The following is a 12,883-nucleotide window of genomic DNA, read 5'->3' on the forward strand; positions in this document are numbered from 1 at the left end:
TTTCAGGGGATGCAGCCTCTGCCGCCCCCTTCTCTCAGCTGCCTGGGCAGCTGAGAGAAGGGGGTGGCAGAGGCTGGATCCCCTGAAAGAAGTCTTTGCCGAGAAAATGGGCACTGAGACGCGAAGTATGGGGCGGTGGACAAGCTTCCTGGGCAGCTGAGAGAAGGGGGCGGCAGAGGCTGGATCCCCCGAAAGAAGTCTTTGCCGAGAAAATGGGCGCTGAGACGCGAAGTATGGGGCAGTGGACAAGCTTCCTGGGCAGCTGAGAGAAGGGGGCGGCAGAGGCTGGATCCCCCGAAAGAAGTCTTCGCCGAGAAAATGGGCGCTGAGACGAGAGAATGAGGCGTTGGAGCGCTCCGCGAAGTATGGGGCGGTGGGCAAGCTTCCACCGCCCCATACTTCGCGGAGCGCTCCACCGCCTCATTCTCTCGCTCAGCGGAGACTTCTTTCGGGGGATCCAGCCTCTGCCGCCCCCTTCTCTCAGCTGCCCAGGAAGCTTGTCCACCGCCCCATACTTTGCGTCTCAGCGCCCATTTTCTCGGCGAAGACTTCTTTCGGGGGATCCAGCCCAGGCAGCTGAGAGAAGGGGGCGGCAGAGGCTGCATCCCCCGAAAGAAGTCTCCGCTGAGCGAGAGAATGAGGCGGTGGAGCGCTCCGCGAAGTATGGGGCGGTGGAAGCTTGCCCACCGCCCCATACTTCGCGGAGCGCTCCAACGCCTCATTCTCTCGTCTCAGCGCCCATTTTCTCGGCGAAGACTTCTTTCGGGGGATCCAGCCTCTGCTGCCCCCTTCTCTCAGCTGCCCAGGAAGCTTGCCCACCGCCCCATACTTCGCGGAGCACTCCAACGCCTCATTCTCTCATCTCAGCGCCCATTTTCTCGGCGGAGACTTCTTTCGGGGGATCCAGCCTCTGCCGCCCCTTTCTCTCAGCTGCCCAGCTGAGAGAAGGGGGTGACAGAGGCTGGATCCCCTGAAAGAAGTCTCCGCTGAGACGAGAGAATGAGGCGGTGGAGCGCTCCGCCAAGTATGGGGCAGTGTAGGCTTGCTGCCCATTCTTTCGGCGGAGACTTCTTTCGGGGGATCCAGCCTCTGCCACGCCGCACCGCACCAACAGCAAGCCACCCCATTCTCTCGGCGGAGCGCTCCACTGACCCATTCTCTCAGCGGCTTGCTGCCCCATTCTCTCATCTCGGCAGAGCCCAGCTGAGAAAAGGGGGCGACAGAGGCTGGATCCCCCGAAAGAAGTCTCCACCGAGATGAGAGAACGGGGTGGCAAGCCGCCGAGAGAATGGGGCGGTGGAGTGCTCCGCCGAGAGAATGGGGCGGCTTGCTGTTTTCTCGGTGCAGCACGGCAGAGGCTGGATCTCCCGAAAGACGTCTCTGCTGAGATGAGAGAACGGGGTGGCAAGCTGCCGAGAGAATGGGGCGGTGGAGCGCTCCGCTGAGAGAATGGGGTGGTGGAGGCTTGCCGCCCATTCTCTCGGCAGAGACTTCTTTCGCGAGATCCAGCCTCTGCCGTGCTGCACCGAGAGAACAGCAAGCCGCCCCATTCTCTCGGCGGAGCACTCCACCACCCCATTCTCTCGGCTGCTTGCCACCCTGTTCTCTCATCTCAGCAGAGACGTCTTTCGGGGGATCCAGCCTCCAGCTGCTGCATTTCCCAGCCTCGGCTTATACTTGAGTCAATAACTTTTTCCAGTTTTGGGGGGTAAAATTAGGGGTCTCGGCTTATACTCGAGTCGGCTTATACTTAAGTATATACGGTATATTAATTTAAACAAGAGACAGTATATATAAAAGAAGAAAAGAGAGGAAATATTGGCTGTAACAATGGAGATTTGTATTAATACACATATGTATGTAATGGAATTATTATAACCCAGACACCATGTTGTTTTTCAAAGATATAATTGTATTATTGGAAAATTAATAAAAAGTTTTTTAAAAAAGGAGGGGAGGGAGGAAGGAAGGAAGAAAATGGGAATGAGAAGGAGGGAGGGAAGGAAAAAGGAAGGAACCCCCCCCCCACACACACACAGTAACCACAGTGCTAATGTGGCCCTCAACGAAATTGAGTTTGACACTCCTGATATAAAAGGTTGTTAAGTGAATCTGGTTTCCCCATTGACTTTGCTTGTCAAAAGGTTACAAAATGGGATCACATGACCTTGAGACACTGCAGACATCATAAATATGAATCAGTTGCCAAGCATCCAAATGTAAATCACATGACCCTGGGGATGCTGAAACGGTCATAAGTGTGAAAAATGGTCATAAGTCACTTTTTCAGTGCCATTGTAACTTCAAACAGTCACTAAGTGAACTGTTATAAGTTGAGGACTACCTGTACTTTATCACTTTTTTCCTTTTTTTTGGTCATCAAGTTTTTGACACCTTGCTAGGTGACTGGTGGTACTTGGATAGTGTCATATCCTAAAAGTGGTACAATCAGTGAAAAGGTTGAAAAGCCCTACCCTATAGCATTCCGAACAAATGGTTGTCCAGTCTCTTCTTGAAAACCTTCAGCAATGAAACTTCCAGCTCCCAGCTGTTCCACTGCTTAATTGATCTCACTGTCAGGAAATTTCTCCTTACTTCGAGGTTGGGTCTTTCTTTAATGATCTTCCATTCTTTATTTCTTGTCCTCCCCTCAGGTGCTTTGGTGAATAGGTCAATCCTCTCTTCTCTGTGACAGCCCTTCAAATATTGGAAGACCTCTATCATGTCACTTCCAATCTTTTTGCTAGACTAAACTTACCTAGTTACCACAGTGCAATGGCTTCTGACCCAAGAAAATGATTGTGACAGATATTTTTAACTTCTCTTTCAGTAGAGCAAAATTTAGAGTAGGTCTTCAGTATTTGGAATACCTGTTTTGGTGTGACAAAAGACTAACATGAACTAACCTCACCATAACTGACAAAAACGTTTATTATTTGTTCTACTCATTTTATATCCTGGGGGAGGGGCTATTTTATTTTTTTAATTTTTTTGTTGTGCTGTAGAAATTAATCATCTCATAGTGATTTTAAAAAACAGGAGACAGGTTCAGAAGTGGTTGCACTGATATGTTCAAATAACTGTGATATGAAGGGAGACTTGTGACATCTTGAAAAATAATAAATCTATTGTGGTGGTTCTTGTCCTGTTCTTTGAAAATAATAACTTTTCTTGTTAAAGTAAACAAAAATAAGAATCCTGAAGTCATGTCAAATCTCTAACTAGATCACAATGTTTACCTCTGGCAATTAAGGCAAAGTTCTTGGAAATCTGAAAGAACTACCAGAAGGAGAAAAAAATTAAGCAGTTAAAAAGTGGCAGTTTCTGGGATTCAGCACTGACTGGAATGGACAACACATATACAGAGAAACACTTAGACTTAAATATGTCTTAAAAATATGTTCCACAGGTAAAATATTGGGAGGTCAGCACTTATTAGAACTTGAGTACATTAAATCCTTCCTGAAGTTTCATAAATTTGAGCTTTCTCACCATTTACTGTGTTTTTTCAAAACTTGTCTAGCTCAGGGCTTTTCAAACTTTTCACCCATTGTACCACTTTTAGGATAAGGCAATGTCCGAGTACCACCAGTTGCCCAGCAAGGTGTCAAAAACGTGACCAAAAAAAGGAAAAATAATAAAATACAGATAGTCCTCGATTTACAACAATTCGCTTAGTGACTGTTTGAAGTTATGACAGCACTGAAAAAGTGACATGACCATTTTTCACACTTATGACTGTTACAGCATCCCCAGGGTCATGTGATTTATATTCGGATGCTTGGCAACTGATTCATGCTTATGACGGTCACAGTGTCCCAGGGTCATGTGATCACCTTTTGCAACTTTTTGACAAGCGAAGTCAATGGCCGGGGGGGGGGCCCGCAGCTCATCACTCAGGTTGCAGGGTGCCTGTGGGGGGAATCCATGGGTCTCTGGTGGAGAGGGGTGGGACTAGGGTGGGTGCCCTCCTTCCTCCCTCTCTCCCATTGTCCCTTCCTTCTTTCCTTCCTTTCTTTCCTCCTTCTTTGTCCCTTCCTCCTTCCCTCCCTCCCTTCCATTGTCCCTTCCACCCTCCCTCAGGTTGCAGGGTGCCTGTGTGTGTGTGTATGGGGAATCCATGGGTTACTATTGTGAGTGGGCAGGAGGGAAACCAAAGTTTTCAATAGGCATGTTACTGTTTATACTCTGAAGGGCAAATTGTTGTTGTTGTTAGTTGCGAAGTCGTGTCCAACCCATTGCGACCCTATGGACAATGTTCCTCCAGGCCTTCCTGTCCTCTACCATCTTCTGGAGTCCATTTAAGCTCACGCCTACTGCTTCAGTGACTCCATCCAGCCACCTCATTCTCTGTCGTCCCCTTCTTCTATTGCCCTCAATCTTTCCCAGCATTAGGCTCTTCTCCAGTGAGTCCTTCCTTCTCATTAGGTGGCCAAAGTATTTGAGTTTTAGCTTCAGGATCTGGCCTTCTAAAGAGCAGTCAGGGTTGATCTCCTCTAGGACTGACCGGTTTGATCGCCTTGCAGTCCAAGGAACTCGCAGGAGTCTTCTCCAGCACCATAGTTCAAAGGCTTCAATTCTTTGGCGCTCAGCCTTTCTTATGGTCCAACTTTCACTGCCATACATTGCAACTGGGAAGACCATAGCCTTGACTATATGCACTTTTGTTGACAGGGTGATGTCTCTGCTTTTTAGTGTGCTGTCTAGATTTGCCATGGCTTTCCTCCCCAGGAGCAAGCGTCTTTTAATTTCTTGGCTACAGTCCCCATCTGCAGTGATCTTGGAGCCCAGGAAAATAAAATCTGTCACTACCTCCATTTCTTCCCCATCTATTTGCCAGGAATTGAGAGGGCCAGATGCCATGATCTTGATTTTCTTAACGTTTAGTTTCAACCCAAGTTTTGCACTCTCCTTCTTCACTCGCAACAAGAGGCTCTTTAGTTCCTTTTCACTTTCTGCCATTAGAGTGGTATCATCTGCATATCTTAGGTTGTTGATGTTTCTTCCGGCAATCTTAATTCCAACTTTTGATTCATCTAGCCCTGCCTTTCTCATGATGTGCTCTGCATATAAGTTAAATAGGCAATGCGACAGTATACAGCCTTGCCGGACTCCTTTCCCAATTTTGAACCAATCAGTGGTTCCGTGTCCAGTTCTCACTGTTGCTTCTTGGCCCGCATATAGATTTCTCAAGAGACAAATAAGATGGTCTGGTATGCCCATCTCTTTAAGGACTTGCCACAGTTTGTTATGATCCACACAATCAAAGGCTTTAGCATAGTCAATGAAGCAGAAGTAGATGTTTTTCTGGAACTCTCTAGCTTTCTCCATGATCCAGTGTATGTTGGCAATTTGATCTCTGGTTCCTCTGCCTCTTCGAAATCCTGCCTGTACTTCTGGTAGTTCTCGATCCACATACTGCTGGAGTCTAGCTTGTAGGATTTTAAGCATAACGTTACTAGCATGAGAAATGAGTGCAATGGTGCGATAGTTTGAACATTCTTTGGCACTGCCTTTCTTTGGAATTGGAATGTAAACTGATCTTTTCCAATCCTGTGGCCACTGTTGAATTTTCCAAATTTGCTGGCAAATTGAGTGTAGCACTTTTACTGCATCGTCTTTTAAGATTTTGAATAGCTCAGCTGGGATACTGTCACCTCCACTAGCTTTGTTGTTGCTCAGCTTTTCTAAGGCCCACTTCACTTCACATTCTAGGATGTCTGGCTCAAGGTCAGTGACCACCTCATTGTGATTATCAGGGACGTTAAGCTCATTCGTGTATACTTCTTCTGTGTAATTTTGCCACCTCTTCTTAATCTCTTCTGCCTCTGTTAGGTCCCTGCCATTTTGGTCCTTTATCATGCCCATTTTTGCATGAAACGTTCCTTTCATCTCTCCAATTTTCTTGAAAAGATCTCTGGTCCTCCCTATTCTATTGTTTTCTTCTATTTCTTTGCATTGTTCATTTAAGAAGGCATTCTTATCTCTTCTAGCTATTCTTTGGAATTCTGCATTTAATTGGGCATATCTTTCTTTTTCTCCCTTGCCTTTCGCTTCCCTCCTTTCCTCAGCTATTTGCAAAGTTTCCTCAGACAGCCATTTTGCTTTCTTGCATTTCTTTTTCTTTGGGATGGTTTTGGTTGCTACCTGTTGTACAATGTTGCGAACCTCTGTCCATAGTTCTTCAGGCACTCTGTCTATCAGATCTAATTCCTTAAATCTATTTGTCACCTCTACTGTATATTCAACAGGGATATGATTTAATTCATACCTGACTGGCCTAGCGCTTTTCCCTACTTTCTTTAATTTAAGCCTAAACTTTGCAACAAGAAGCTCATGGTCTGAGCCACAGTCAGCTCTTGGTCTTGTTTTTACTGACTGTATAGAGCTTCTCCATCTTTGGCTGCAGAGCATATAGTCAATCTTATTTCTGTGTTGACCATCTGGTGATGTCCATGTGTAAAGCCGTCTCTTGGCTTGTTGGAAAAGAGTGTTTGCTATGACCATCGTATTCTCTTGACAAAATTCTATCAGTGCCCTGCTCCATTTTGTACTCCAAGGCCAAACTTGCCTGTTATTCCAGTTATCTTTTGGCTTCCTACTTTACCATTCCAATCCCCCATGATGATAAGGACATCATTTCTGGGTGTTAGTTCTTTAAGGTGCTGTAGGGCTTCATAGAACCGGTCAATTTCATCCTCTTCAGCACCGGTGGTTGGGGCATAGACTTGGACTACTGTGATATTGAATGGTTTGCCTTGGATTCGAACTGAGATCATTCTGTCATTTTGAGGATTGTATCCCAGTATTGCTTTTCCTATTTTTTTATTGACTATGAAGGCTACTCCATTTCTTCTGAGGGATTCTTGCCCGCAGTAGTATACCTGATGGTCATCTGAATTAAATTCACCCATTCCTGTCCATTTTAGTTCGCTGATACCTAAGATGTCGATGTTTAGTCTTGTCATCTCTTGTTTGACCACGTCCAGCTTTCCTTGATTCATGGATCTTACATTCCAGGTTCCTATGGAGAAAAAATCTTTACAGCATCGGACTTTCCTTTCACCACCAGACATATCCACAGCTGAGCGTCCTTTCGGCTTTGGCCCAGTCGCTTCATTCTTTCTGGCGCTACTAGTACTAGCCCTCTGCTCTTCCCCAGTAGCATATTGGACGCCTTCCGACCTGAGGGGCTCATCTTCCAGCGTCATATCGTTTTGCCTTTTGGTACTGTGCATAAGGTTTTCATGGCAAAGATACTGGAGTGGGTTGCCATTTCCTTCTCCAGTGGATCACGTTTTGTCAGAACTCTCTGCTATGACCTGTCCGTCTTGGGTGGCCCTGCACGGCATAGCTCATAGCTTCATTGAATTACGCAAGCCCCTTCGCCACGACAAGGCATTAATCCATGAAGGGGGAAGGGCAAATATCCCTACCTTTCTTCTTTCCTTCCTTTCTTCCTTCCCTCCCTTTGTCCCTTCCTTCCTTCCCTCCCATTGTCCCTACCTTTCTTCTTCCCTTCCTTTCTTCCCTCCCTCTCTCCCACTGTCCCTACCTTTCTTCTTTCTTTCCTTCCTTCCTTGTTTTTTTTTCTTTTAACTTGATCATATTTGAAGAAGTTCTTTTTATTCCTCCACCAACCTCGGTTCATTCTCAGCAGTTCACTGTTCTGGGCTTCTTCTTTTGTCACCTTTTTGTTTTCCCAGTTCTTCCCTAAGATTTTTTGGGTCACTTCTTCTCTTCTTTTCTCCTTCATTCTCCAAGCAATTGTGCTTTCAATGAGTCCAACTCTCCCACCCCACCTCATCTCCTTTCCCCATTATTTCCTCTTGCTACCAGGCACTCTTAGTTTAGGAAAACTGCTTTCTGAAGTCCAAGATAGGGAAGTATCAGACACAGTCACACTTCCATTGCAGTTGCCCTTAAAGTCCCGAAATTGGGCTTATTTTGCTTCCATAAAGATCGTTCTTTCCCATGTGGGCTTTGGCTGCCTCAGAAGACGCGAGGGGCCTTGCTCCTTATCGGAGACGCACAGAGGGAGCCGTCAGGTGGGGGCAGAGCCTGGAGGAAACTCTTTGGAGGAAACTCGCTACACGCCCGCCCGCCTGCCTCCGCAGCTTCTTCCCCGGGCACTTCACATCGTGCAAAGGGCGATGGGAGAGGAGCGGGCACAGGGCCAATCAGGAGCCTTGCTAGGGGGCAAGCTGGCATGAAGAGAGAGAGAGACAGTGCCTCTCTGTCTCTCTCTCTCTGCAAATGCTGGAGTACTGGGAGCCGTAGTTGAAGGCTGAAACGCCTTCAGCTGTAACTGCTTGTGTGTGTCTGTGTGTGTGTGAGCAGGGATCAATGCTGCTTTCCAGGTGATAAGTGCTTCTTTGGAGCTCAGCAGATGTGCTGGTATCAGTGCTGCTTTCCAGGTGATTGGTGCTTATTCGGGGCTCAGCAGCTCCAGCTGGAGCCTGGCACTGATCCTGGTGCTTCTGCTGAGCCCTGACTGCCCAGAAGAAGCGCCGAACAGCTGGAAAGCGGCGCTGATCTTTGCTGAGCCCTGGCAGCCCCGAAAAAGCGCCGATCAGCTGCAAAGTGGCCTGATCCTGTCGCTTGAGCCCTGGCAGCCCCAAAAAAGCCCTGATCAGCTGCAAAGCAGCGCTGATCCTTGCTGAGCCCTGGCAGCCCCCAAAAAGCCCCGATCTATGTAAAGCAGCCTGATCCTGGCGCTTGAGCCCTGGCAGCCCCGGAAAAGCCCCGATCAGCTGCAAAGCGGCGCTGATCCTTGTTGAGCCCTAGCAGCCCCAGCACCGGGCCACCACCTCCCTCTCAGCCTCCTCACTGGCCAGGGCTGCCACCAGGAAGCCATCAACCCACCGGGAGCTCTCTATGGACTGGAGACCATCGGCGGAGGTCGGGGCCAGCCGTATGGAGTTGCCAACTGATCGGTGCCTACGGCCGGCCCTGACCTCCCCTGACGGGCTCCAGTCCACAGAGAGCCCCTGGCGGGTCAACGCAGCAAGGCTGGTGCATGGGCGCGATGAGGGGGGAGGAAGGCTACGCCCTGTACCACCAGCCCAGTGATTGCGTACCACCAGTGGTACGCATACCACCTGTTGAAAAGCCCTGGTCTAGCTGCTTTGTTAATGGTTGAGAGGCTTACATAATCTTCAACAGATACATACTGATTTTGAATAGCATTCATATTTCATCGTAGTAACAGATTCTCTTTCCTGGGGTTGAGAAACTGTTTATAACCTTGGTAATTATAGATTGTGTCATATATTAAATGCTGGCATTCTGTTTAGATGGAGATACTCAAAACAGCTGTTCTCTATTATGTGACAACCACCGTCCTTTTGTCAATGTTGCCTGCAGGTCTCCGTGGAGCCATGGCATTTGCTCTTTCCATCCGGGACACTGCAACGTATGCTCATCAGATGATGTTCTCCACAACCCTACTTATTGTCTTTTTTACTGTCTGGATCGTTGGTGGAGGCACAACACCCATGTTGTCATGGCTAAACATAAGGTATCCAGTCTGAATTTGAACCTACTTGTTCATAACTGACTTTTTTTTAAAAAAATCAAATCAGTATTAACATAGTTATTCAAACTGGAGCCATTTTGGTCTATTGGTTAAGACACAAAGTCAGAAAACAGGAGATTGTGAGTTCAAGTCCTGCCATAGCCACGAAAGCCAGTCGGATGACCTTGCGCCAGTTACTCTCTCTTAGCTCAATACACCTCACAGAGGGGAAAATAGGAGGAAGGCATGTTGGATATCTTTGCCACCTTGATTTATCTGTAAAAATAATAATGGTATGCTATAAATAAACAAAATAGTGTACTTAGTTGCATAGAAAATATATGATCATAATTCATATATTCAGAAGTTTGCTTGCTTTGAAAGGTTCAACTGGTTTTGTGTATGTGTTTTTAAAGGTAAAGAGACACTTTCAAATAGAAGATTGCTTTTGATTGATTACTAGTATGAGGAAAAATTCTAAACCAAGGAGTTACTTATGAATATCAGGCAGGACCAGGATCTAGTTCGCTCATAGCAAAATTCCATTCTTGATTATTTTCATCAACCTTCATTTCAGCAACAAAGTTCTTTAGGATTTATTTTGTCAAATGGTCAGGTGATATCTTTTCCAAACACTTAGAATTTGTTTGGAACTTTGGAATCCTTCTCTTTCTTACCCACTTCTGACCTAAATCATATATAAAGGAGTATGCTTCGTAAAGAGACAAACTCTTAAGATTTGCAGTGTTAATTATCCCTGTTCCCTTCTAATTGAGCTTAGTCTGTCTGTGTGTACAAAATAGAAAATCATTGAAGCTGCAGGACATAAAACAACCCAGAAGATGGCAGTCATGGGCAATTGTAATACAAAGAGAAGGAGGAAAAATCATAACACTATTAGTTGATTAGAGCAGGGCTTTTCAACCTTTTCACCCATTGTACCACTTTTAGGATATGGCAACATCCGAGTACCAACAGTCGCCTAGCAAAGTGTCAAAAACTTGAGGACCAAAAAAAAAAAGGAAAAAAGTGAATTACAGGTAGTCCTCAACTTACAACAGTTCACTTAGTGACTGTTCGAAGTTACAATGGCACTGAAAAAGTGCCCCCCAAGCCACAGCCTAGCAGGACACCTGCCTGCCCGCCCGGCGGTGCTCTTCTTCCTGTCCGAGGTTTTCATTGTTGTGAGCATTTCTGTTGAGGATTGGCAGCGGGGGTGGGGTGGGTGTTTGGTTTTTATTTCCCCCCCCCCCTTTGCTGGGTGATTGCAGCAGGTTTTGGTCACTTCACATGACCCTGGGACACTGTGACCATCATAAATATGAATCAGTTGCCAAGCATCTGAATGTAAATCACAAGACCCTGGAGATGCTGCAACATTCCAGCTGATCGGTGCTTCTTCTGGGCTCAGCAGAAGCGCTGGGATCAGCACTGACCTCCAGCTGGAGCATGGCACTGATCCTGGCTCTTCTGCTGAGCCCTGACAGCCCTGCAGCTCTAGCCATCTCTCGCTCAGGCTTATGCGGTGCTACCACTGGTTCAACTCATTCTTGTTGTGATTCAGGGTCAGCCTGTGGGTTCGGCAGTTGGGTCGGACGATTCAGAGGAGGAGGGGGGGGGTGTTGGAGAGGTTGCTGATGAGAGCCCTCAGCCAGGCCCCTCCCATCTGGTTACGACGCAGACCCAGCTGTGTGAGCCTTACAGCGTGGCTGAAGATGACCCACAGCTGGCCCTGTTCAAGGACACCCGACGCAGGAGGCAATCAGGAGTAAACAGAGGAAGGCAATGGGGCACCTTGGAAGGAGGCAGAGAGAAGCCACGCCCTGAACTGTTTAAAAGGGGAATGCGTGGAAGGGCTGGTTTGCTGAAGGCAACCGTTTGAATAGCTCCTGTTTCATGGTTGGTGTCTTGTTTTGCTCTGTTTTATGTTAATAAATTTGGCAGGCTTAGTTCCAGCCTCTTGCCGTTTGTAAAGGGGTTGTCCCTGCCTTTTCTGCAGGGCCGGTAGTAGGCTGGTACAGAACAATTCTCTTCCCCCACTACCACTTTTCTAGGATGGTCATGTACCACCTGCTAGGTGCCAATGTACCACAGGTGGTACCCGTACCACTGGTTGAAAAGCCCTGGGTTAGAGTTTGAGGCAGTGCTAATTGCAGGTAGTCCTCAACATTTGATCACAATTGAGCCCAAAATGTATGTTGTTAAGTGAGAAATTTATTGTGAGTTTTGCCCCATTTTATGATTTTTCTTTCCACATTTGTTAAGTAAATCACTGAAGTTGATAAATTAGTAACACAGTTGTTAAATGAATCTGGCTTTCCCATTCTCTTTGCTTGTCGGGTTGTTGCAATGGTCATAAGTGTGAACGAGCAGTCAAGCCTCCAAATGTAAATCACATGACCAGGGGTATGATGCAATGGTCATAAGTGTGAAAAATGGAATTAAGTCACTTTTTTCAGTGGCATTATAACTTTGGACAGACACTAAATGAACTGTTGTAAGTCAAGAATTGCCTTTATTCTCTCTGCAATAGAAGAATATTCCAGTCGAGGTTAATAATACTATGGCACAGTAAGGAACATAGCCGTCACTAGCCTTGCTTGTGGTCATATACAATGTGTAGAGGAGTGATTCTGTTTAGCTGAACTTACAATTAGAGTGTAAGGTGTGATGTCCATTTGAGGATTACTAGTGAAAACAAAGGATAGAAAGTTATGTGCATAGCACATTTACTTGGAAATCTGATACAGTCATTTGTTACCAGGGAAACTTCTAATCTAATACAACTTTTGTGTTTACCTTCTTCAGTTATATATCTTTAGCCATTACTAATGTCCTGTGCAACTTTTGGCTTAACTGCTTTGAAGATTTCTTAAATGTTCTTCATTAGTAAAGAGTGAGCTCTTGTTACAACCCAGTTCATTAGGACAGAGGATTGTATTACATTTAAGTCATGCATAAACATGAGCATTAGCATTCAGTTATCTTTCAGATCTTCTGCTGATAACAGCCTTTAGAGAAAATAATGCTTGAATCAGGGTATCCTAAACCACTATGCAGAAAAGAGCTGATCAATTAATTTTGCTTATAGTTCTGAGAAAGGAAATGATGCAGCAGTAAAAAATATTTTCTGTGAGAACACTATTTAAAAGAGTTTGTGTTTTTAAAATCAGTAATTCTGAAATGACTTGTTTTTCTTCATTTATACCAGAGAAATTTACTCAGGAGCAGTTCCAAGAATCTCTGCTAAGCACATAATAACACAGTCATTTAATGTGTTTATGTAGTAATAGTATAGGAGAGTGTTGACCAGTTTACAATATTAACATTTCAGACCATGGCTAAAGAACCATTGGTAGGCAAGAA

General features: G+C 45.9%; 1 protein-coding gene across 1 annotated transcript in view; it reads left to right on the top strand.

The window, feature by feature from the left end:
• The window catches only part of SLC9A7 (solute carrier family 9 member A7), a 116,914-nt gene that overhangs the window by 67,788 nt on the left and 36,243 nt on the right, over positions 1–12,883 (top strand). Inside the window, exon 12 of the mRNA XM_081326960.1 lies at positions 9,367–9,520. Coding sequence (XP_081183086.1) covers positions 9,367–9,520 — 154 coding nt within the window. The remainder of the gene's footprint in view (positions 1–9,366; positions 9,521–12,883) is intronic.

This window comes from Vipera berus, assembly GCF_964194415.1.
Source record: "Vipera berus genome assembly, chromosome: 4".
NCBI classification, from domain to species: domain Eukaryota; kingdom Metazoa; phylum Chordata; class Lepidosauria; order Squamata; family Viperidae; genus Vipera; species Vipera berus.